Raw genomic sequence first — 23584 nt, 5'->3', positions numbered from 1 at the left:
CTTCACAGAAGAAAACATGCAAATGCTTCCACTGGGTTTTTGTCAAGTGAATGGACTTTGCACATACCTTCTCCTCTGCCCAATAGGGGCTGTGTAAAATGAGCAAAGCTCTGCAACTTAATCTCTTAATGTCTTTTCTGTTTCTTTCCTCTCCCAGGATTGTTTGGATCGATCCTTCAGAGCAGATGTGTATAGTTGTCCAGCTTGTCGCTATGATCTTGGCAAAAACTATACTATGCAGGTGAATGAAACGCTGCAGGCCCTTCTAACTCAGCTCTTCCCTGGTTATGGCAATGGACGATGATTCTGTAAAGCACTTCTAACTTCCTTTTGTTTAAACTTGTTAATGGGTTTTCAGTGGGCTTAATTTAAAGAAATAGTCTCCCTTCCCCCAAAAAGTTTTAAGTCTTCCTTGTTATAAGATCTATAAACTTTGCAAAATCTTCTTTTGTATGTTTGTGGGTATTTTTTGTTTTAATGTTGGATTTTGCATTCCTTTTTTTCCCCTGAAACCTGCCGTTCATCAGCACAGTTGTTTTTTTTTAAAAATGGATTTACAAACTGCTTCCGGTAAGGCTGCATGATCATGACAAAGTTCTCAATGTTCCCTATATTTTTTTTATTCAGAAAATGGCTTATTTGCTTAGAACAATCTTTATGAAGTCTATGGATTTGGCCATAAAAGTAGATCTGGGTATCTCTGTGGCAGCATTTTGATGCTCCAGTTGTACAAGATGGTTCCTGGCTTATGACCTGTGACCCAGGTTGTTTTTTGGTAATCTTTTTTTTTTCTCCCTTGTGCTTGTATCAGATTTTATTAAAAGCCATTCCCCACCAGTTTTGTCCACAAAAAGCCTTCATGCATTAGCCAAGTAGTTGGGGCAATAAGAACTACTACCTCAGTTGGACTCGTCTCTTACTTAGGGAACTATTTGTTCAACCAGGTGCTATCTTCTATCCAGGATGCCATAGTAGAACATACTAAAGCCATTTTTAAGTGCCTTTGGTCCTTTATGGGAAAGACAGGGGTCTGAATTGCCAATTTTTTTTAAGCACTGTAAATTGCCAGCCGGATTTCTTTTGGGTAAAAGTAACACTGTAGCTGTATGTCATTAGTGTGGCGTTGCAAATTTTAAGGTTTTTTTCCTGATGCTAGATGTATTATCATAACATGCATTTACTTTTTCACTGCATTTCTACCTGGAAATGAAGAATAAGTCGTTGAAGATTTTTAATTAAACATCTTATGATTGTACATGAGACCAGGAAACCTTAATTTTGTGAACGGAATGTCTTTTCCTAACAGTACCAAAGTTAGCAGTTTAATACCTCAGCAGGGACTTTTTAATTACTCTTTCCAGCACACAGACTGGAACAAATATGCCTGTTTTTTAACTTTTACTCTTTTTTAAAATTATAATGTTAATATGTTAGCGAAAAACTTTTTTATAGGTTTTTGCTGAATTTGTCAATTTTTGTAAAATGTGCAAGTTAAAGTTCTCAAAATAAATATCTTTTCAGATTAAAATGTTTGCCTTCGTCTCCTTAAATTTTCAGATTGTGAAAATATTTCAGTATTGAGATTAGTTAAAATCTAGATTGGGATTCCTTTGAAAATCCCACCCTAGATCTGTAGTAAAAATGCAAGAACAAGGTAGAAATTAATTTGACTTTAGAAAACTTTGTACTCTTAACCCCTTTGTTAAAGGATTTTCAGACACATCTAGTTCTGGAGGATTGTATTGGTGATTCATTATACGGAACTCATTAAAAATTCTGACAGAAGTAGAAATCTTGTCAAGGTAACAGAATAAGACTGTGGAAAATAATAGTGATAAAATATCTTTGAAAGCTATTGCATTGATTCTATAAGAGAGGATTATATAGTAATTAAAAAAACAAAACGATCTTGGTACAATCCTGTATTGACTTTGACACATGCATATTCCTGCGGATGTACACTTCTTTATATGAAGGATCTAGCTATATGTTAAAAACTGTCTTCCTCTTAAAGAATAAAATGAACATTCTGCAGTTTAGGGCTGTTGAAATGTGCAGAAGGGTGCTTCATGTAATCTGTTAGACACCATTCATTGGAATAAGGTTTTCTTGTTTGCCTTTGAGGAACTTCCCTATGGCTCCTACCTTTATTTAACACCTTCCTCTCTTCTCCCTCCCCCCCCCACCCCGCACCCCGAAAAAAACAAACAAACCCCAACCACCTATGTTGTGGTAGATGGTTGAGAGGGAGGCTGCTGTGGCCTCTGAAGACACTCAGGAAAACTGCAGGGAGCTCCTTGCAAATTCCTGAACTGTGCTTTATTGCCAGGGCACCCCCAGTCAGTTGGCAATTGTAGTTTGTCTACACCACAAAGAAAAATCCACTGTACAGAGTCTGAGCCCAGGTCAGTTGACTCAGGCTCATGGGACTTGGGCTGTGGGGCTAAAAACAGCAGTATAGATGTTCCTGCAAGGGGCAGAAGGATCTTGGAAAACAAATGTTTTGACTAGAAAGTTTTGCTGGCATACTGCTACTGACAGCTATTTTGGCAGTGTGTGTTCATATCTGTCTGCGTTTGCCACTGCAGTGTCCTCACAGCAGCTGATTGTATCACCTAAAGACTTCTTGTATAGACATCCTCGTATCCCTGCACTGCCCTCTAGCACTTTATCTTGTGGGAAATTTTTGCAGTGTATTGTGGTGCTGCTGTCTACTGTGGGCTACCATCACTTTCAGGGAATTTTGAGACTTTGAGGTCTGTTCCATCCAATAATGTACTTTTTTTTCCCCCCGCACTGTGTTTTTCCATCTTGCTGCTAAAAGCATAGATTCAGCACAAATCATGGGACTGAGCCAGTAATTCTCTTCTATTTGTGGAACCACAGTAGCTGGACATATAGCAGGGATACGGCAGATGAATTAATAGACCATGAATGAAGCTGACTAGCTGGTGCAGGTATTCACAGACTGAGAGCACACAGTGGAGTGGTGGCTTTGGGCCTGTACAATGAGGAGAGATGTGGGACTAGATCATAATCGAAATCTGGAATGACCAGCAGTGGTTCCAGAATTTTTGGATGCACAAAGCCGAGTTCTGTGCCAAGCTCACCCCAGCTGCTCTGCTAGTAGAGAAGTGTGTGGCAATTGCTGTCAGGCTATGGACAATCAGTTTGGTGTTGGAAAATCTGCAGTGTGTGTGTGTGTGTGTGTCACTCATGCAGGTATGTATCCTGCTGCACAGGATTGTCATACTTTGCAACATGCAGGAAATTGAATCAATCTATGAAAAGAGCTGGTAAGGTGATATATGGGATACATATCCCAATTTCCTCCCAGTTGTCCGTCTTCTCCCCCAACTTTTCACAGCCCATTGCTTCTCAATACATAAACTGAAGAAGTAGTTCCCCATGAATATACAATCACTGTCTCACCGTGGGTAACTTACTGACATGGAAAGTTGGCTGGTCAGAGAATATAGGCCTTTATATGACAAGCTGAAAGCAGGTACATTTTCCCCAGAGCAGCCTATTGATGCTATAGTGAGATTGCAATACCAACTGATTCTCTGGTACTCAACCTCTCATTGGCTTCCTGGCTTATGAAGTCATTTACTGGGTATCTGGACAGAAGAAAGATTTAAATATTGCCTGAGCAGGTGCAAGATGGAGGAGGTGTGGAGTGTGTTTGGAAAATTGAAGAGCAGGTGCATATGTCTCATGACCATGCTTGGTCTCAGCAAAAACGATATTCCTGTTACTGCATGCTGTGTATTGCATAATATCTGCAAGGCCAAGGGGGAAATGCTATTACCAGGTGGAAAGAGGCTGCTCAAAAGCCAGCACGAGACTATTATTGGTGCTACTGTAAGTGCTGTGCAGGTAAGGGAAGTGTTAAAAGCATACTTAAACCAGGTAACTGTCTAGGTTATCAGTTGTGGGGTGGGGGAAGAGGAGCCGGCTGTGGGGCACTTGTATCAGTGTTGTATGACAGAAAAGAAATTGGGTTTTCACAAAACAAAACTTTTTGAATTGCATTATAAATGTTTAAAATTCTTGGGGGGCGGTAGAGTATATGCTGCTAGTCCTACTCCAGGTGTTGCTGCAATTTAAATGTCAAAATTGTTGTTCTTGTAGACGAGACAGAACTTGGATGCAAAGGATACAGGGCCAGGGAGGACAGGTGTCTCTGGAGTGAGTTCTTCACCTGTTGCCAGAAAGAACAGTTAGGCATTACTGTGTATTCTCTCCTTAAATACAAGTAGATGGGATTGGGAAAGATCTCTTTAAAAAGCTACACTACGCAGCTTTTTATCTTAATTAAAAGTTACTTTTATTTTCCTGTGGCGCTAATGTAGCGGAAAAGCACAGTTGCAAGAAGGAAGTATTTGTAATGCTTGTGGAAACTTGCAGTTGGGACCTTCACTTACTTCTCAACAGCGTTTTTCGTGTAGGCCGGGTTGGTAGAGAATGAGGTGCGGGTGAAGGGGTGGTGGCTTTACATGGGCACTGTGCATAGGGCTGCAGCAGCAGCATTGCATGCAGATGTGTGTGCACAGGGTGCAGCCTGGCTCTCTACCGTACCCTTTGCCCGATGTTCATGTCGTTCAGGGCAGGCCCTGAGACCTGCACGTTCATATCTTGCAGGACGGGTTAGGGTAGGGCGAGAGGAGAAGGAAGGTGTCGCCCTGTCTCAGTCCCTCCTCTCCCTGGGGAACAGCCCTTGGGCCCCTGCCCTATTGGTGCACAGAGCCCTGCAACCCCCCTGCTTGCAGCTGTGCCGCTCCTCACGTACTCACTTCCCCGCAACTGAGCCTGACAGCAGGGAAGGGGGCGGAGTGACTGGCACCTCAACCAGCCCCTCCCCGCGCTCTTCACCTTATCTCACCCAATAGCAACGTCGCAGGGGCGGGATCGTCTCGTTCCTCCAGCGCGTTGGCAGAAGAACGCTGAGTGGCGTGAGCCCAGGCACTGGGCCTGCCTGATTCGGCTCGAGGGTGGGCGGGCCGTATCTGAGCGGCCTCTACCACTGAGGAAGCGCCGTTGGCTTGTTGTTCGGCAGAGAGGCTAGGGAGTAGTGGACGCCGCTGTCCGTCACGAGCGAGTCCACCACTGGGCGCGGAGGTAGGGGCGGCCGGGGCCAATGAGGGAGGGAAGGGGGCGGGCGGCAGGTGCTGGCTGTGGGATATTGCCAATATCCACCCTCAGCCCCCTTTCCGCTTCGCTCCCCCGCCCCCGGGCCGCGCCGCGCCGCGCTGTGCTGGCTGGGAGCTGCGGGGTGGCCGCCGAGGAGGCGGTGCAGGGACGGGAGACCGGGCGCAGGCTCAGGTAGGGCCCCGCCCGGGGGACGGGGATTCACCTCAGCGGCCTGGCCGGGCCGGGCCTGGGGCTCGGGCTCCACCCCGTCCTGCCTCCCCCTCACGGCACCCGGGCCGCCCCCCCGGCTCGGAGCAGCTGTTCTGCCGGAGCGACTCGGCCCGGCCTCGCTGCCCCGGACCCCCCTTCCCGCCCCCACCGGCACCGGGGCTTCTCCCTGCCCGGGACCCGTCCCTTCCGCCGGGGGCCGGGGCCTCTAGCCTGCGCCCTTCGGGGCTGGGGGCCCCCTCAGGCGCTACCCCCCCCGGGGTGGGGGAGTCCCCTCCCCCAGCCCCCGTCCCCTCCCCGCTTTGTCTCGGGGGTGCCTCGCCGCTGTTATCTTAGTACCGTTAGCTGCGCCGGCTGCTCGGAGCGCCCCCTTCCCACCAACCCGCTCTTCCGCTGGGCCTGGGGAGACGCGTCCAGACCCCGAGGGGACCCCCCCCCCGGCTGTGTGTGTGTGTGGGGGGGGGGTAAGGCTGGGAGAGCAATGGGGGGCTGTTGGGGGAGGGATTGGCAAGCTTGCGGGCGGGGGCAGACAGTTGCGAGGGCCCCCCCAATATGTCTGTTAATGTCTTGTGAAAATAAAGCCAACTGGGTGGGCGTGTGGGTGAACATGATGTGCCAAGGCCCCAGATTTCTCTCAATGGGCCTGTGCAAGCCCCGGATCTTTGAGGGAGGAGTGGGGGGTGTCAGTGGGCTTGTGAACAGTTGTTACATGATGGAGGATTTATTGATGCGGCGAATAGTAAATGAGCTGGTTTACAGCAGGATTTTCCTCTGTGAAATGAGATGTTCGTGTTAGTGTCTCCTTTTTTTTTTTTGCGGGGGGGGAGGGTTGTTTTGCTTTTGGTAGCTGCAGACAGATCTGTGGTGTACTTTTAATATCTCACTAGTTCACCAAAAGCTCTTAATTAGTGGAAATGTGGGTAATACTATTGTACTGGAATTGGCACCGTCAAGGAGCAATATTTAGGCTTTTAGCTTCTAATAATATAATATGTTAATGGAAATGTCCTTGTTTATATTTAGAAAATTTTGCCCTGCAATGTTTGTGCTGCAAACATTGCAGCTCTGTGCTGCTGAATGAGAAAGTGAAAATGATTAGCTGGGTAGTTTCCAAACTGATCCTGAGCTGGGAGTGGTCTGCAGAGGTCTAGTTGGCTGGTCATACTGTGCTGTCCTCCTCTTGTTTCTAGCTGATAAATTGTGTTTTAAAAATAACTAGAAATATATGAAATACTTTTCTGTCTCAGTGGTAGTATGTGATTACCAATAGGAGGGGAGATGGGCAATCTCTATGCTTGAGTATGAGTGTCTTGTGGACAGTCTGTTAGTTAAACTATGATCTAGCCTGCCAAAAAGTTTGGTAGCCCCTGAATTGGAGAACTTGCATTCTTCAAGATGAAAGTGTTACATGGAGATGGAAGCACAACATAAACTGTGAAAAGTAAATTGGATTATAGATATGCTTTTAGTTTTAATCATTTTTTGCCCAATTTTAACACTGTGTTTTTTCTCTGGCATTTTATATCTCTTGTAATGAACAAATATGTTATACATATGGATATTACCTCAATGTAAAATCCAGACCTCATAAAATTCAGTTAGCAACCCATTTCCCAAAATGAGGATCAAAACCTCATTAAAGAAGCTCCGACAATTTGAAATTCAGCCTGTTTTTTTAAGTGTTAAAGGTTGGAGGTTCTACTTTAGCCTCTGAGATTCCCCTCTACTTTTTGTAGCTTTATGTTCCCAGTTACCTGTTTTAAATATTTGTGCCCTGCCACTGTGTGTCTTAATGGGAATGTCATATGTAAGCTGCAGGAGGTAGTTGTCCCGCTGTACTCAGCACTGATGAGGGCTTAGCTAGATATTGTGTCTGGTTTGGGGCACCTTGCTTTACGGAAGATATGTCCAAATTGGAGAAAGTCCAGAGAAGAGCAACAAAAATGATAAAATGTTTAGAAAACCTGACATATGAGGAAACATTTAAAAACAAACTTGGGCATGTTAAGTCTTGAGAAAAGAAGACTGACGGGGGGAGGGGGGAATCTAATAGGTTAAGGGCTATTATCAAAATGATGGTGATTGATTGATTGATGTCCACTGAAGGTAGGGCAAGAAGTAAGTTGCTTAATTTGCAGCAAGGGAAATTTAGGTTAGATATTAGGAAAAATGTTCATGCTTTTAAGGATAGTTAAGTATTGGAATAGGCTTCTAAGAGAGGTTGTGGAATCCCTGTCATTGGAGGTTTTTAAAAACTGGTTAGACAAAACACCTGTCAGGGATGGTTTAGGTCCTAAACCATCTCTGACAGGTGTTTGTCTAACCTGTAAGTATACTTGGTCCTGTGTCTGCATGGGGGATGCTGGACTAAGTGACCCATCAAAGTCCCTTCCAGCTATACAATTCTCTGGTTTTGTTTTGAACTGAACTGCTGTTGGATCAGATGTAATGGAAACGTATTATAGCCTGCAGCCCACACCGGGGTCTCATCCTTTACCACAGCAGTTCTCAAACTATCCAGACTACTGTAACCCTTTCAGGAGTTTGATTTGTCTTGTGTACTGATTTTGCTAGTGCTTTTTATGTAACCTGTTGTAAAACTAGGCAAATATCTAGATGACTTGATGTACCCCTTGGAAGACCTGGTGTACCCCCCAGGGTTATGCATACTCATGGTTGAGAACCACTGCCTTAACAGATAGGGTAGAAGTGTGCGTTACTTACTCATTTACAGATCGTAGCAGGCAACTTGAATGATCAAAAAGAAATTCAGGTATCTTCCATATTCAAAACTTGAACTGTTCTTGTGGAATAACCTTTCAGAGGAATTTTAATGATTGGGGAAAAACTTGTATAGCCAGCCATAGTGGGTAAGCGCATTGGCTGTGTGATTTCTGGGAAATTTATCAGCAGTTATATAGTTAATAGTTTTCTGGTAGGATAATCAACTGTGATATGGTAAAAAATGTCTTGGCATTTAAGTGGCCATAATTAGGCTACAAAGTTTACACCTCATTAAGATGAATAGGGAAGTTCACACTTGATGATGTTGTTGTTTCAGTCTGTCTTCTTGCAGGCTGAGACAATCATGCATCAGTTAACACATTGTGAAGTGTCTTTGCAACCATAAGGGCTAGAAACTTTTGAATATTTTTAAATTAAATTGAAATGCTGGGAACATAGAAAAATCTGGGAGACAATGAATGAGTTTTCCACCCCTTTCTCCCCTGACTTTTCAATGTTTGGGTTGAAATATAGAAAGTGCATTGTGGTGGCTGACCAATGTATCTCCATTGGTTACCTGCTTGCATCTATGGGCAGCAATACATACAATATAATGTCCATTAGCTGTCACCTATGTTCCAAATTGAATTGGCAGTCTAAGAGTGAGAGATTCATTTAATATGGTTAGAAGCCATTATGGTTTGCTGTGGCAATGCAGGATGGTGTGTTTGAATAATGGGTTTATAATCCATGTGCTGCATTATGTACTAAATCCTGATTTAAAAATTATTGCATATAAAATCTGAATCTCTCAGATGTTAAAGCCAGTTTTAAAATACAAAGTAATTTATCTTTATTATGGGCTAAGTACAAAATCCTCAATCACTAGTTTTTTTGGCAAATATTTTCTGTCACTGATAACATATACAGGAGGCCAGACTAGCTGATCTGATGATTCCTTCTGGCCTTAAACTCTATAAATAGTGTTTTTTAAGTTTGTTGGATGAAACAAAAGTTTACACTACTCTTGGGCTGACTTCACAGGATTTCAGAGCAAAGGGATTAGCTGTAGTAATTACAGTGAAGATGCTATAAAGAAGGTAATGCACTGTCCCCCAGTAGCAGTGTACTTGGATATACTGTCTATAGCAGTGGCTCTCAACCTTTCTAGACTACTGTACCCCTTTCAGGAGCCTGGTTTGTCTTGCATAGCCCAAGTGTCACCTCACTTAAACACTACTTACATACAAAATCAGACATAAAAATATGAAAGTGTCACAGCATACTATTACTGAAAACTTGCTTATTTTCTCATTTTTACCATATAATTATAAAATCAATTGGAATATAAATATATTTACATTTCAGTGTATAGTGTGTGTATATATAGAGCCATATAAACGTTTCTTTGTATGAAATTTTAGTTTTTTATGTAGCCTATTGTAAAACTAGGCAAATATCTAGATGAGTGGATGTACCCCCTGGAAGACCTCTGCAGGGTACACATACCCCTGGTTGAGACCCCCTGGTCTATAGTAAACCATTGTTGAGGGGGATGGCATTTTCCCATCTTGGATTTGTTCTACTGAGCTAATTCTGTTTGCTACTATAGTTTTTTCTTAATCTTGAACCAGATATTACCTCCTGTTTGCTCAATTTATGAATGTCCATAAGATTAGTTAACAAATAGGATATGGTGGTAGGATGAGTATATTTAAATTTATACTAATATGGTTTAAAAATAATATTTCATTTTAGAAGTTGTGCAACTCCATAATTATGTACTTGTTGGATGGCTGAAGGCACTAGAAAACACACCTATTGTGCTGTTTTGGTGTAGTAAGATCTTTGGTCTTTCTGTGCTTAGACCATGGTGATGGTTTGCAACATTTTCTCTGCACTTTCACACCAATTACTTTGAGTGGCTAGTGTATTAATTTTCCCTATCCCCAGAGAGACAGAGCTGGATCACAGATTTTATTTTTAAACTTGATTTTGGAGTCATTGTATTTGAAGCTGCAGTTTGGTGAAATACAAGGTAATCTTGTTTGCAGTTCAGAGTTCATCAAGAGCCTGCCTTGAAATGTTTGAGAACTAATGCTGCTAAGAATCTGCAAGATAATGTAGAGCACTAGAAGAGAGCTCAGTAGGTCTTGTGTCTTCCTACGATATTTGAATAGATGTTGTGATATCGAACAAATAGGGCAATAGTTCATTGTTGGCCTAACAACCAGCATTTTCTTGGATCAGTAATGCATATATTAGGGTTTGAAATTGTAGACTCAAGAGGACAGAGCTGCTTATTAAAGCTGAATTGGAGAACTCTATCTTCATAAGAGATTAAGGGAACAGGGATGCTATCTTTCTGCCTTCTGTGTGACATTTATGCTGCATATATTCATGTCTTTGCTTTTTTTCTTTGTATCCAAGGCACCTTTTAAAATATTATTTTCTGAGAAACTAGCTTTCTTTGTTCCAGATTTTGTTTTAACTTTGTGTTTAATTTGCAACTCTTCCTACAACCATAACTTTTTAAACACTTAAAATTCAGGAAACAGATTTGTATAATGTACATTTGAAAACTGTTTTTACATTTTTCCTGGCTGCAATCTAATATGTGTAAAAACTGTCTTAATTCATACTAATGCAAATGCTTTTTGATGCTTTAAAGGTTTCTTCCAGAATAGTGTTTTACTGAGGTATATTTATAGAGGCAAGTAGAATATACTCTGCTTCTAGGTCCCTTCTTTCTCTCTGCTGTCTTGTACTCGTGCTCTGTCTTTTCCTGAGCTGATCATTTTCTGGCAGTGCAGCTGCCCTAAAGCTTGGAATCTAGGTCAGTGTGTCACACCCACTGTAGGCAGGGCTTATGAGTATCTTGTATACGAGAGTGCAAATACAAACTTGAATTCATAGGAAAGTAAAGGCATTTATTAAAATCTCATGTGATGAACAGTAAATATCTGAAAGTTACAACCCCATGGACTACCAAAATCCAAATTGCTGAAAATGTTATTGCAGGATTGTAATCATGGTAGGGTTGCTGAAGGTGGGCTGTTGGGAGTTAAGCTTTATGAAGCTATTCATGTGCTATAGGAGTTGCGTTGAGTGGTGGAGTAATTAGTTATAATGTAAAAGTATTTCAGGTGCTCTGTTACAAACAGCAAAAAGACTGTAGATCACCTCATAGCATCAAGTTTGCAGCACTCTGAATCAAGTGCAGTGGAAAGAACTTAAAATTATTGCTCTAAGTAGGAGTATAAGTAAGAGATGTACTTAACTTTTCAAGTTACCATGCCAAGGGGAAGAATCTGCCCCTTGCCACAGCCTTGGCGTTTGAAGTGGAGAATCCTGAGGGCTGATCGACACTACAAAGATAGGTCAGCTTAACTATGTTGCTTGGGGCTGTGAAAAAAATCACTTTCTATGCAGTGTAATTAAGATGACTTAAACCTCGGTGTAGACACTGCTTGGTCAACATAAAAGTTCTTCCAAGCATCTAGGACAGGTTGGCAACCTTTCAGAAGTGCTATGCCGAGTCTTCATTTATTCACTCTGATTTAAGACTTCACATGACAGGAATACATTTTAAGGTTTTTAGAAGGTCTCTTTCTATGTTTATAATATATAACTAAGCTATTGTATGTAAAGTAAATAAGGTTCTTCTTCGAGTGATTGCTCCAATGCATTCCAGTTAGGTGTGCGCGCCGCGCGTGCACGGCTTCTCCGGAACTTTTTTCCCTAGCAACTCCGGCGGGCCGGCTGGCGCCCCCTGGAGTGGCGCCGCTATGGCGCTAAATATATACCCCAGCCGGCCCGTCCGCTCCTCAGTTCCTTCTTACCGCCCGTGACGGCCGGTCGGAACTGTGGAGTGCTCGTTGGCCTCCACTGCCCTAGCTCTCCTATCTTGTATATATATAGTTAGTTGTTTAGTTAGTGATTAGAGCCCTGCACTGTGTGCCAAAGGCCGATGCCAATCGGCGATCCACACGACGCTTGCCTCCGTTGCCTCGGAGAAGGACATCGCACCGACAAGTGCGTTATCTGTTCTGCTTTTAAGCCGCGGACACGCAAAGAACGGGACTACAGGCTTAAGCAGATCCTTATGGAGGCGTCGCTCCAACCTTCGGCACCAGCGGCGCCGGCGCCGAGAACCTCTTCGGTGCAGAGCGCACCAGCGGCACCAGCCCGCTCCGGTACCGAGGCCCCGCAGGCTCCGCCTCCGGCGCCGAAGACCCGGCACCGCTCACTTTCGCCGGCGAGAAAGCGCAAGCTCGCTAAAGCAGCAGCTAAGTCCCGGGCTGCAGACTCAGCTAAAGTGCTCGTGCCGCCTGCGCCCACAGTGGTGACTGTGCGCAGGGCAGACACCGTGCCGTTGACTCTCCAAGAGCCGTCGAGTCCGGCACCGCCACGCTCCCCGGCACCGTCCGGTGTTGAGCCAAGGCTGCCGACGACGCCGGAGACGTACTCCTCCGCGCGTGAGCTGATACAGCTCGTAGAGGCACCGAGCCTCCGGCCCCCGGCGCCGCCGGTGCGGGCTGTCCCGTCGGCAGGAAAACCGGCGATGATGGTCCGACCGCCATCCTCGGACCGCCGGCACGGTCGACGCTCTCGGTCCCGCTCAGGCTCCAGGAACCGACGCCGGTCACCGTCTAGCCGCTCAAGATCTCGGCACCGCTCTCCGTCGCGGTACCGATCACCATCTCGCCGCCGGTCGCAGTCCCGGTACCGATCGTCATCTCGGTACCGGTCGCACTCCCGGCACCGGTCCAGGTCTCGATCGCCGTCGCGTCGACACCGCCGGAGGTCCCCGTCTCGGCACCGTTCCCGGCACCGGAACTCCCGCAGCCGCTCCCGGCACCGCAGGTCCGGCTCCCGGTCGAGCTCCCGGCACCGGTCGAGCTCCCGGCACCGCGGGGACCGATGGTCGCGGTCACCCTCTCGGTACCGGACGGACGGACATCGGGCGTCCATACCGCCTGGGGATATCCCACGGGCCTCGATTTCGGGCTCCGCCCCGCCCTGGCCGTCTCGCCCGGCATCTGTCGCCTCTGGCGCGGACGGCACCGGCTCATTGCCACCAACCCCACGCGACCACCCTCAAGGGGCTCACCAGTGGGGCTTCTGGGTGCCTTGGGGTCACCATGAAGCGCAAGTCATTCCGCTTCCCCCAAGAGACGTTGCCGCGGAGCGCAGAGTTCCCGAAGCGACGATCAGTCGCCCCCCGGAGTCACCTCTCCGCGAGCCCTCGAGGCCGCAGGACCGCCAGTCCCCGGTCCAGCCTGCCCCAGCCGAGGCGCCTCTAACGGCCCCTCCCATGGAAACTATCGGACAGGCTATGTCCTCGTCATCGTCCCCGGACGAAGCGGTGGCTGGGACTTCTGCCAAAGACCCGCCCCCCATAGACCTTAAGGCCCACCAGGAGTTACTCCATCGGGTCGCGACGGCCATGGGCCTCCCGGTGGCAGAGGTCCAAGAGGATGAGGACCCCATTACTAATGTGGTCGGCTCGGACACTCCTGTGCGCGTGGCGTTACCTTTTGTTAAGACTATACAGAAGAACGCTGCCACGCTCTGGCAAACGCCCGCGTCCATCCCTCCCACGGCTCGAGGGGTAGAACGGAAGTACTCAGCCCCCCCCACGGGCTATGAGTACTTATACTCGCACCCAACCCCGGACTCGCTTGTTGTGCAGTCTGTGAACGGCCGAGAACGGAATGGCCAACCGGCCCCGGCGCCCAAATCTAAGGACGCTCGGAGGATGGACCTGCTAGGCCGTAAGGTCTATTCCGCGGGCGGCCTGCAGATGCGAATAGCCAACCAAATGGTCCTTCTAGCCAGGTATGTGTTTGACATCATGGCATCCCTGGCAAAATTCACCGAGCTCCTGCCGACGACTGCCCGCCAAGAGTTCTCGGCAATGCTCGAGGAAGGGAAGAAGTCCTCCCGTTCGTCCATTACGGCTGCCCTCGACGCGGCGGACTCGGGAGCGCGGACAATAGCAACAGGGGTGGCGATGCGACGCATCTCATGGCTGCAATCCTCCACATTACCACAGGAGGTGCAGTACACGCTGCAGGACCTGCCGTTCGACACGAAAGGGCTGTTTTCCGAACAGACCGATTCGCGGATACAGACCTTAAAAGATGGGCGTATTGCCATTCGAACCCTTGGCATGCACACGCCGGCTCCACAACGCAGGTCTTTCCGGCAGCAGCCCCCTCGGTCCTTCCAGCAGCAGCGTTATCGGCCGTATACGCCCAGACGTCCTGGCCAGAATCACAGACGGCCTTCGGGTAACCGTCGGAACCAGTCCCAGGCCTCTTCCAAGGGCCCTCAGGGGTCCAAGCAGGCCTTTTGATGGGACGCCCGAGGACGGCCCATCACTCTCCCCCTCGGATCCCCCCCGTTTGTTCTCCAACCGCCTCTTCTATTTTCGTTCGGCGTGGTCCCGAATAACATCGGACAGCTGGGTTCTTCAGACAGTCCAGTCGGGATACCGTCTACAATTTGTTACGCCCCCTCCTTCCCACCCACCCTCCCTGTCCCTCTTCAGGGACCCATCTCACGAGCAAGTCCTCTTAAAAGAGGTTCAGACTCTACTGAGCGTGGGTGCCATAGAGGCAGTGCCTCCAGACAGGCGGGGCAGGGGATTCTATTCCCGTTATTTTCTCATCCCCAAGGCGAAGGGAGGGCTGCGTCCTATCCTGGACCTTCGAGAGCTGAACAAATACCTGCTCAAGCCCAAGTTTATGGTCACCCTGGGGACCATCATTCCCTCTCTGGATCCGGGAGACTGGTTTGCCGCCCTCGACATGAAGGACGCTTACTTCCATGTCGCAATTTATCCCCCTCACCGGCGTTACCTTCGTTTTCTCGTCAACAACGACCACTACCAGTTCGCCGTGTTACCTTTCGGACTTGCCACGGCACCGCGGGTATTTACAAAGTGCATGGCAGTGGTAGCGGCGGCCCTCCGTCGTCGTCAGATGCATGTCTACCCCTATCTGGACGACTGGCTGATTCGTGGGCAGTCACAAGGGCTGGTGCAGCGCCAGGTAGCGGAAATCCTGTCCCTCTTTCAACACCTCGGGCTGCTTGTCAACGCCGAGAAGTCTACCTTGCTTCCGGCACAGCGGGTGGAATTCATTGGCGCGGTTCTCGACTCCTCTACGGGCCGCGCCTGCCTGCCGCGGTCTCGACACCTGACAATGGTCTCCCTTATCCGGGAGCTCGTCAACTTTCCGACCACGACGGTGCGGTCGTGCCTCCGCCTCCTGGGTCACATGGCATCGTGTACTTATGTCACCGCATACGCGCGGCTCCACCTCCGTCCGTTCCAGTCGTGGCTGGCGTCGGTGTACCGCCCGCATCGCGACCACATCGACATGGTGGTCACGGTCACCAAACCGACCCTCGAGTCCCTTCGTTGGTGGCTCGACCCGGAGATCGTCTGCGCCGGAGTGCCGTTCCACCTGCCTCGTCTGTCCGCGACACTGACCACGGACGCCTCGGCACTCGGTTGGGGGGCTCACCTGGGTGGCCTTCACACTCAAGGCCGCTGGTCGCCCCAGGAGCTCGCTCTCCACATCAATGTCCGCGAGCTCCGAGCGATCCGCTTTGCATGTCACACCTTTCAGACCAACCTGCAAGGCCGCTGTGTGACAGTGCTCACGGACAACACAGCGGCAATGTTCTACGTGAACAAGCAGGGCGGAGCCCGCTCGTCCCCCCTCTGCAAGGAGGCGATCCTCCTGTGGGACTTCTGCGTGGCCCACTCCATTCACCTGGAAGCGTCCTTTCTTCCGGGAGTGCAAAACACGCTGGCCGACCACCTCAGCAGGTCGTTTCTCTCCCACGAGTGGTCCCTCCGTCCCGACGTTGCATACACGATTTTCCAGAGGTGGGGGTTTCCCCGGGTCGACCTCTTCGCCTCCAAGGCGAACAGGAAGTGTCTCCAGTTCTGCTCGTTCCGGGGGCACTCGCCGAGCTCCATGTCAGACGCTTTCCTCTATCCGTGGCAGACTCACCTCCTCTATGCCTTCCCTCCGTTTCCACTCGTGCACAGAGTGCTCCAGAAGCTTCGGAGGGATCGAGCCACCATGATACTCGTGGCTCCAGCCTGGCCGCGGCAACATTGGTACACCCTGCTGCTCGAGCTCTCCGTTCGGAAGCCCATCGCCCTCCCATTGTGGCCGGACCTCCTCACGCAGGACTTCGGCAGACTCCGCCATCCGAACCTGCAGTCCCTCCATCTTACAGCTTGGTACCTGCGTGGTTGACCCACGCGGAGAGGGACTGTTCGGCGGCAGTACAGCAAGTCCTGCTAGAGAGCAGAAAGCCTTCCACCCGCACCACCTACATGGCGAAATGGAAGAGGTTCGCGCTCTGGTGTGACCAGCAGGGGCTCAACCCTTTCGTGGTACCTGTCACTACCATCCTAGACTACCTATGGTACCTCAAGGAGCAGGGTCTGGCGGTTTCCTCCTTGAGAGTCCACCTCGCCTCGGTGTCCGCCTTTCGTTCGTCGGTGGAGGGTCGAACCATCTTTTCCGATCCGATGGTCTCCCGCTTCCTGAAGGGCCTCGACCGCTTATACCCGCCAGTGCGCCGCCCGGCACCGACCTGGGACTTGAACCTCGTCCTGGCCAGACTCATGTGTCCACCATTCGAGCCTATGGCCACGTGTTCTCTCCTCTACCTCTCCTATAAGACGGCCTTCCTGGTTGCCATAACATCGGCACGGAGAGTCTCGGAGCTCCGAGCGTTGACGGTGGGCCCCCCCTACACCGTCTTTCACGCGGATAAGGTGCAGCTTCGTCCTCACCCGGCCTTCCTACCAAAGGTGGTCTCGGCCTTCCACCTTAATCAGGACATCTTTCTCCCGGTCTTCTGCCCGAAGCCCCATGCTTCGCCCCGGGAACAACAGCTCCACACCCTCGACGTCCGTAGGGCGCTGGCGTTCTACATCGACCGGACAAGGTCCTTTCGGCGTTCCACCCAGCTCTTCATCGCAGTCGCTGATCGCATGAAAGGCGAGCCGGTCTCTACCCAGCGCATTTCCTCCTGGGTGACTCAATGCATCAGGTCATGCTATGAGCTGGCTCACGTGACACCATGCCGACTCACCGCTCATTCTACGAGAGCGCACGCATCGTCCGCCGCCTTCCTGAGCCATGTCCCCATCCAGGACATCTGCAGAGCGGCTACCTGGTCTTCGGTCCACACCTTCGCCTCCCATTACGCGTTGGTACAGCAGTCTAGAGACGACGCAGCCTTCGGCTCTGCGGTATTGCACTCCGCCACGTCTCACTCCGACCCCACCGCCTAAGGTAAGGCTTGGGAATCACCTAACTGGAATGCATTGGAGCAATCACTCGAAGAAGAAAAGACGGTTACTCACCTGTAGTAACTGGTGTTCTTCGAGATGTGTTGCTCCAATCCATTCCAGACCCGCCCTCCTTCCCCACTGTCGGAGTAGCCGGCAAGAAGGAACTGAGGAGCGGACGGGCCGGCTGGGGTATATATTTAGCGCCATAGCGGCGCCACTCCAGGGGGCGCCAGCCGGCCCGCCGGAGTTGCTAGGGAAAAAAGTTCCGGAGAAGCCGTGCACGCGCGGCGCGCACACCTAACTGGAATGGATTGGAGCAACACATCTCGAAGAACACCAGTTACTACAGGTGAGTAACCGTCTTTTTTTTAAATGTTTAAGAAGCTTCATTTAAAATTAAATTAAAATGCAGAGCCCCCTGGAGCAGTGGCCAGAACCCGGGCAGTCTTGAGTGCCACTGAAAATCAGCTCGTGTGTCGCAGGTTGCCTATCCCTGATCTAGGATAACTGCTTTTCGGAGAGGTGTAATTACTACAATGATGAAAGAAGCCCTTCTGTTGCTGTAGTGTCTACACTACAGTGTCTTGGCAGGGAACACGGTAGCGTTCCTAGTGTAGACATTCCTTCATGTTGTGGTGTTTGTATCCTGGCTAAGTTCATTATCTGAACTGCTTGCATTACGAAGAAACTAGGATAGCACCCAGGATAGCAATGCACAGTAGTGTTAGTTTAGGCTTTGTGACCCCTTCTTAAAATTTAATCTGTCAATGTTGCTAACCTTAGTGATTGTTTTGCCGATTTGGGCTACTCTTCAAAGGCCTTTTGGTAACAAAAGATATTGAATCAGCAACAGCTGACATTTGGGGCTACAAATTACTGTCTTGTGACAAAATTTGGGCAATTTTACTTAGAGCCCTGCTGCTCCCCAGTTGCTGTTCTGGTGGCCTTTTAAATGAACAGCTACTGGGGCACATTCACGGTTGGACCAAATACACCTCTCCCAATAAGCAAAAGCCATGTGTTATGTGCACTGTTGGGAACAGAGCCCCATTAGCCATAACAAAGCAGAGCTTCTAACTGGCAGTGGGTTGTATCCTGTTGGACAAGGAAGCAGCCAATAGGAAGGCAGGGGTGGGGTATAAACTGGAAGCGGCTCTCATGTGACTCAGTAGAGTGGTGGCTGCTGTACCATTTTGCGAACCTCCATTTTTTTTATTATTATTATTTTTTAATGGCCAAAATTTGAAAATTTTGAAGCAAATTGTCTTTCAGTGATTTTTGGGGCTACTTTGAGGTTGTGAACACTGCTTTGTGTTTATCCCTATGCAATTTCTGTCAGAAGACAATTCTTAGACCTGCAAACTGCTTTATTCTCTATAAGTGGGTGTAGGCAAATGAATACCATGCCTTGCACAAAGGCAGTTAACTTTGTATATATTGATGTTCTGAATCCTAACTCTTGGGTGTCCTCTGCATTAGGAGGAAAGGTGCTTCTTTAGTTGAATTAGCTTAGTTGAACTACTTTAACTCAATTCTTCTTGTCGGATGTGAGGCTTGCCAAACCAATTTGCAGCAGCCTCATCAGTGATGTGCAGAGCCCTGAGACCACCACCTAATCTGGTCTGAATGTAGTTGCAGTGAAGTGAGACATTGTCTGTTGTTGGTCACAGCCACATGTGGGATCCTTTCATTGGTCTCATGGGTAATGGCTGGCTGCATGTTGATCCTGGCCTGTTTGAAATTGTTTCAGAAAAGTGGTGTGGCAAATCAAAGCTGGCTACATGCATGGTCAGGTCAGTTATAAGATATTGATTTTTGACGTCAGCTGCAGACCATTCTTCATGCCATGTCAGCATCACAGAGAAATCTGGCCATGGAAAGTGGGTCCACAATGGGTGCCTCGATGACAAGCACACTCTTGGGTGGTCAGAGAGGTTTGTGTATAGTGGTATACTTGGGTTTGCTCTGATCTTCTCAAACATTCTGGCTGTAGCATCCTCACAGTGGATGAGTGGAGGAATGATGTTGCATAACACATGGCGCCATGGTACTGGTAATTGTCCCAGTTACGATGCTCGTGGTTGAGTTATAGTCAGCCAACTTGTTATGAGACAAATGAAGCCAGACTGGAGCATAGAATTAACAGGGCTAAACTGGATGATTGCAGAGTTTGAACATTTACTCATGAAGTGAAGGCCAATTTGCTTAGAAGGTTATGTGATCTCACCTTAGCTGCAGTTTTCGTCAGGTAGTTAAGATGTGTGTGGGATCTATCCAAGGTTATTCTGAGGTAAACTGGGTGGGATTCCTGTTTCAACAATTTTTTAACTCAATTGAAAACCCCAGTTAACCCCAATTGAGTTGAGTTCTCAGCTGAACTAACTCAATTGAAAAACTTCCCCACCCGTCTAGACAATGTCTTGGCTATGGAATGAGCTAATGGGACTATTGCAGTATGCAGTTACCTGCAGTTGGGACTATACTTGGTCCTAGATTCGGTCTACTTATGAGGCTGCTGCTTCTCTTTATTCTGTGAAACCTCCTTAGGCTTTCACATATTTCCTGTAATTTTAGGGGAGACTAATAGATATTCATTCCTCTGGGATCTGGGTATGAACTTAGTTGAAATAAACTCTACAGTCCTGCTTCTTATATTGATAAGATAGTACTGTAAAATTTACTAACTACTAAGTTACATTGCTGTCACTGTTAGATTAAAAATGTATAAAGCACTTTCCGCTTTTAAACAGCTGCTTTGTTTGTGGTTTCAACTTTACGTGGTTTTACTTCATCTTGAAGTAATGTTTAAAGAACTGTGCATTGTTCTTGCCATATTCAAAAGGAAGTTGTTGAGGGAATTGCAGCTATTAATGTAACTTTGCATTATTTTACTCGTATCTCATTCCCTGCTCCGTTTCAGGTATGGTAAAATCCACAATTTCTGAGACTTTCTCATGGGTTTCCCTGTTGCTGTATTTTATGCAATTTAGAACTTTAGGAAAAAAATAAAAACTAGCTAAATAAAGTGAAATAAATCTAAATAATTATTCTGCATTTTCACACCAAGTATATACACAAGACAAATGCCAGAAAGAGAATAAGTATTTAGAAATTTGGTCACCTTTTTTAATGTACTCACAGGAGGAGGGCTCCCAGAATCTTTAGCCAGGTTCTTTGAATATTAACCTGATCCTGAATAAGTAACATATGATGTAGTAAGTTAATATTTTACTGTAACTTTGCCTTCGTAAAAAGTGTGGTTTTAAAAACAAAACAAAAAAACCCCACACCCCTTCAAAAAAAACTTTTGCAGCCAGCCAGATACTTAATAGTACTAAGAGGTGAAAACTTCAATTGCTTATGTTAGGCCTGGCCTACACTAGAGGGGTGGTTCGATCTAAGGTACGCAACTTCAGCTACGCTATTCGCGTAGCTGAAGTCGAAGTACCTTAGCTCGAATTACTTACCCGTCCTCACGGCGCGGGATCGATGTCCGCGGCTCCCCCGTCGACTCCGCCACCACCATTCGCGGTGGTGGAGTTCCGGAGTCGACGGGAGCGCGTTCGGAGTTCGATATATCGCGTCTAGATGAGACGCGATATATCGAACTCCGAGAAATCGATTGCTACCCGCCGATATGGTGGGTAGTGAAGACGTACCCTTAGTGGACAACTAACTTTAAAGCCTGATTATGGTCACTTAATTGGTAACCAACTTTTAATTGAGAATCTTAAGAAACTTTAGTGGATTGTCTGTATTAAAAAAAAAAAAGGGGGGGGGAGGCGGGGAGAGAGACTTGGACCAATGTAACTAAATAGGAATAATTCATGCTTAAACTGATTTAGTTATTGAGCTAACCTTAACCAATATAAGTGCAGGTACATTATTAGTTTGCATTAGTGTAACTAAAATCAATGTTATGCCAGTACAAGGTTTCTGAAGCATGTTAACTGAGGCTTGGTTTACATTTAGTATGGGTATTCTACTCTTGAGAATAGCCCACTTCCACTTTAATTGAATTGTCTCGTTAGCACTGACCCCCGACTTGGTAAGGCAACTCCCATCTTTTCATGTACTGTGTATATATACCTGCCTACTGTATTTTCCACTTCGTGCATCTCATGAAGTGGGTTTTAGCCCACAAAAGCTTTGCTCAAATACATTTGTTAGTCTGTAAGGTGCTGCAAGTACTCCTCATTGTTCTTGTATAAACTGAACACTCTTAATTCTCCCTGCCCTTGCATTCGCAGGAATGGAGGTTCACCAATAATGTTGATGGTGGGGTACTATTATAAGTGGAGCTTCTGCAGCTGCTGACATTTTAATGACTTATTACTATTTATTATTTGTATTACAGTAGCATCTAGAGGCCTTGACTAAGATTAGAACTACATTGTAGAAACATAGCAAGGCAGTCCCTACTCTAAAAAGTTTGCCTCCTATATTTGTCTATTTAAATTGTAAAACAGGCACAGAAAGGGGAAGTGACTTGCCCAAAGTACTGCAGAAAGTTAGTGGTAGGTGAGATTAGAGGGAGGTCTCTGGACTCCTAGTGCAATGCTTTAGCATTAAGCCATGCTGCCGCTGACTCTCATCTAGACATGCTCAAATCTGGGTTAGATGACACATGGTAAAAACGCTAACAGCAAATCTATGCTATTGCTCCCACTGTTATAACTGTTGCCTTGTTAAAACAGGGAAATATACAGGCATAATAGTAATGCTGTATTAGTACTGGTGTAACTCCCGATGTGGACATACTTATTCTAGAATGAGTGCCTTTTTCTGAGTTAGTCTGTCACTAAGGCACCTTCTGAAGAAACAACATGAAACTGACCTGATTGACAGTTTCACTGCTGCCCACAGGTTTGGAGTAGCAGCAGGAAACTGACCAGGCTTGTTTAGTCTGCTCTGCTGCTGTTTGGAAAAACTACCAGCTGGAGCAGTCACAAGAGAACTGATTTGTCTGCAGACCAGGGAAGACAACATTGCATTGCTTACCAGGTTGTTCATAGTATCAGAGATGCCTTTCCAAATGTGAAGTCAAGCAACTTAATTTTTTCAAGTCACTATGTTGAAGATGCTTCAGCCCATTTCAGATATTCGAGTGATGCGTGAGATATAAAAACTTTGATAGATCTGGTTGGATTGGTGCATACTAATTCTCATGGAAAAACAAAATTGTCAGGTAAGGAGTGAATTTACTCATCCAGCAACCTAGATGGCAAAATTAGACTGGATGCTTTAAATATCTGTTCAGTTTCATGCTTTTAACTGTGCAAAGCTTGAATCACAAACAATGTAGGAATGTTCAAATCCCAAAATACTTGAATTGAAACTGGAAAAAAGTTCTGTTAAGCTTTTTTCAAAAGTTGAAAGTTGAGCCTACATTATTAGTATTTATTTATGTTAACTAATAACAGATCAATAAGGTGAGTGTACATGGTGGTAACCTCCATTGCTGAAGAGTACAAGACATACCTTGAGGAAGAAGGTCTAAGAGCAATATACATTTTTTTAGCCTTAGAACTAATACATATTCTGTAGTTTATTTTTTGTGTGCGCGCGCTTCTTGTATGAGAGAAGAATCTTAAATTTTCAATTATCTGAGCTATTTAGACTTGGCATTGTTGTATCCAATCACCTTCTCATCTGTTTTGCAGTAATTGGGGTTCCTTGTGTTCTTTATTTCACATTAGAGCAAATTGTTCTTGGACTAGATATGCCTGTCTCCTTTAAAGGTGTATAATTCAATGTTTTCAGATTCCTTAGGTAGTGTAATGAGCTGTGAAAGTTAATTTTCTTAATTGTTAATGACACTTCCACCAGACTTTGACAAGTGCAGTGATGTTTGTTGTCTGCATTGATTAGATTAAGTGGTTAGTAGGTTCAATGTTCTGTAATAAAAGGGCAGTTGTACTGAAGAACACCAATAGTCTTGTATCTATTGAGTACAAACTACAGTTAGAGGCTGTTAGGGGCTTTTTTTTGATGGGAGGAACAGATAAGCTCCTCTAAGGCCTTAATCATAGAATCTCAGGGTTGAAAGGGACCTCAGGAGGTCATCTAGTTCAACCCCCTGCTCAATGCAAGACCAGTCCCCTGACAAATTTTTGCCTCAGATCCCTAAATGGCCCCCTTGAGGATCGAACTCTCAACCCTGGGTTT

The 23584-nt window shown here is 46.9% G+C and overlaps 2 protein-coding genes across 5 annotated transcripts in view; both read left to right on the top strand.

The window, feature by feature from the left end:
* The window catches only part of UHRF1 (ubiquitin like with PHD and ring finger domains 1), a 28041-nt gene extending 26536 nt beyond the window's left edge, over positions 1–1505 (top strand). For all 3 annotated transcript variants that reach the window (XM_044998949.1, XM_044998947.1, XM_044998948.1), the window contains exon 17: positions 158–1505. In XM_044998949.1, coding sequence (XP_044854884.1) covers positions 158–304 — 147 coding nt within the window. In that variant the 3' untranslated portion in view covers positions 305–1505. The remainder of the gene's footprint in view (positions 1–157) is intronic.
* Positions 1506–5167: 3662 nt separating this feature from the next.
* The window catches only part of KDM4B (lysine demethylase 4B), a 165153-nt gene continuing 146736 nt past the window's right edge, over positions 5168–23584 (top strand). The window contains exon 1 of one of the 2 annotated variants that reach the window (XM_044998466.1): positions 5168–5325. The gene's annotated coding sequence lies outside the window, so the exon portion shown is untranslated. The remainder of the gene's footprint in view (positions 5326–23584) is intronic. The other variant, XM_044998467.1, reaches the window with a different exon arrangement.

Source organism: Mauremys mutica, chromosome 24 (genome assembly GCF_020497125.1).
Source record: "Mauremys mutica isolate MM-2020 ecotype Southern chromosome 24, ASM2049712v1, whole genome shotgun sequence".
Taxonomy (NCBI): domain Eukaryota; kingdom Metazoa; phylum Chordata; order Testudines; family Geoemydidae; genus Mauremys; species Mauremys mutica.
The sequence above is the reverse complement of the archived record's forward strand: the minus strand, read 5'-3'. Positions and strand labels throughout refer to the sequence as shown.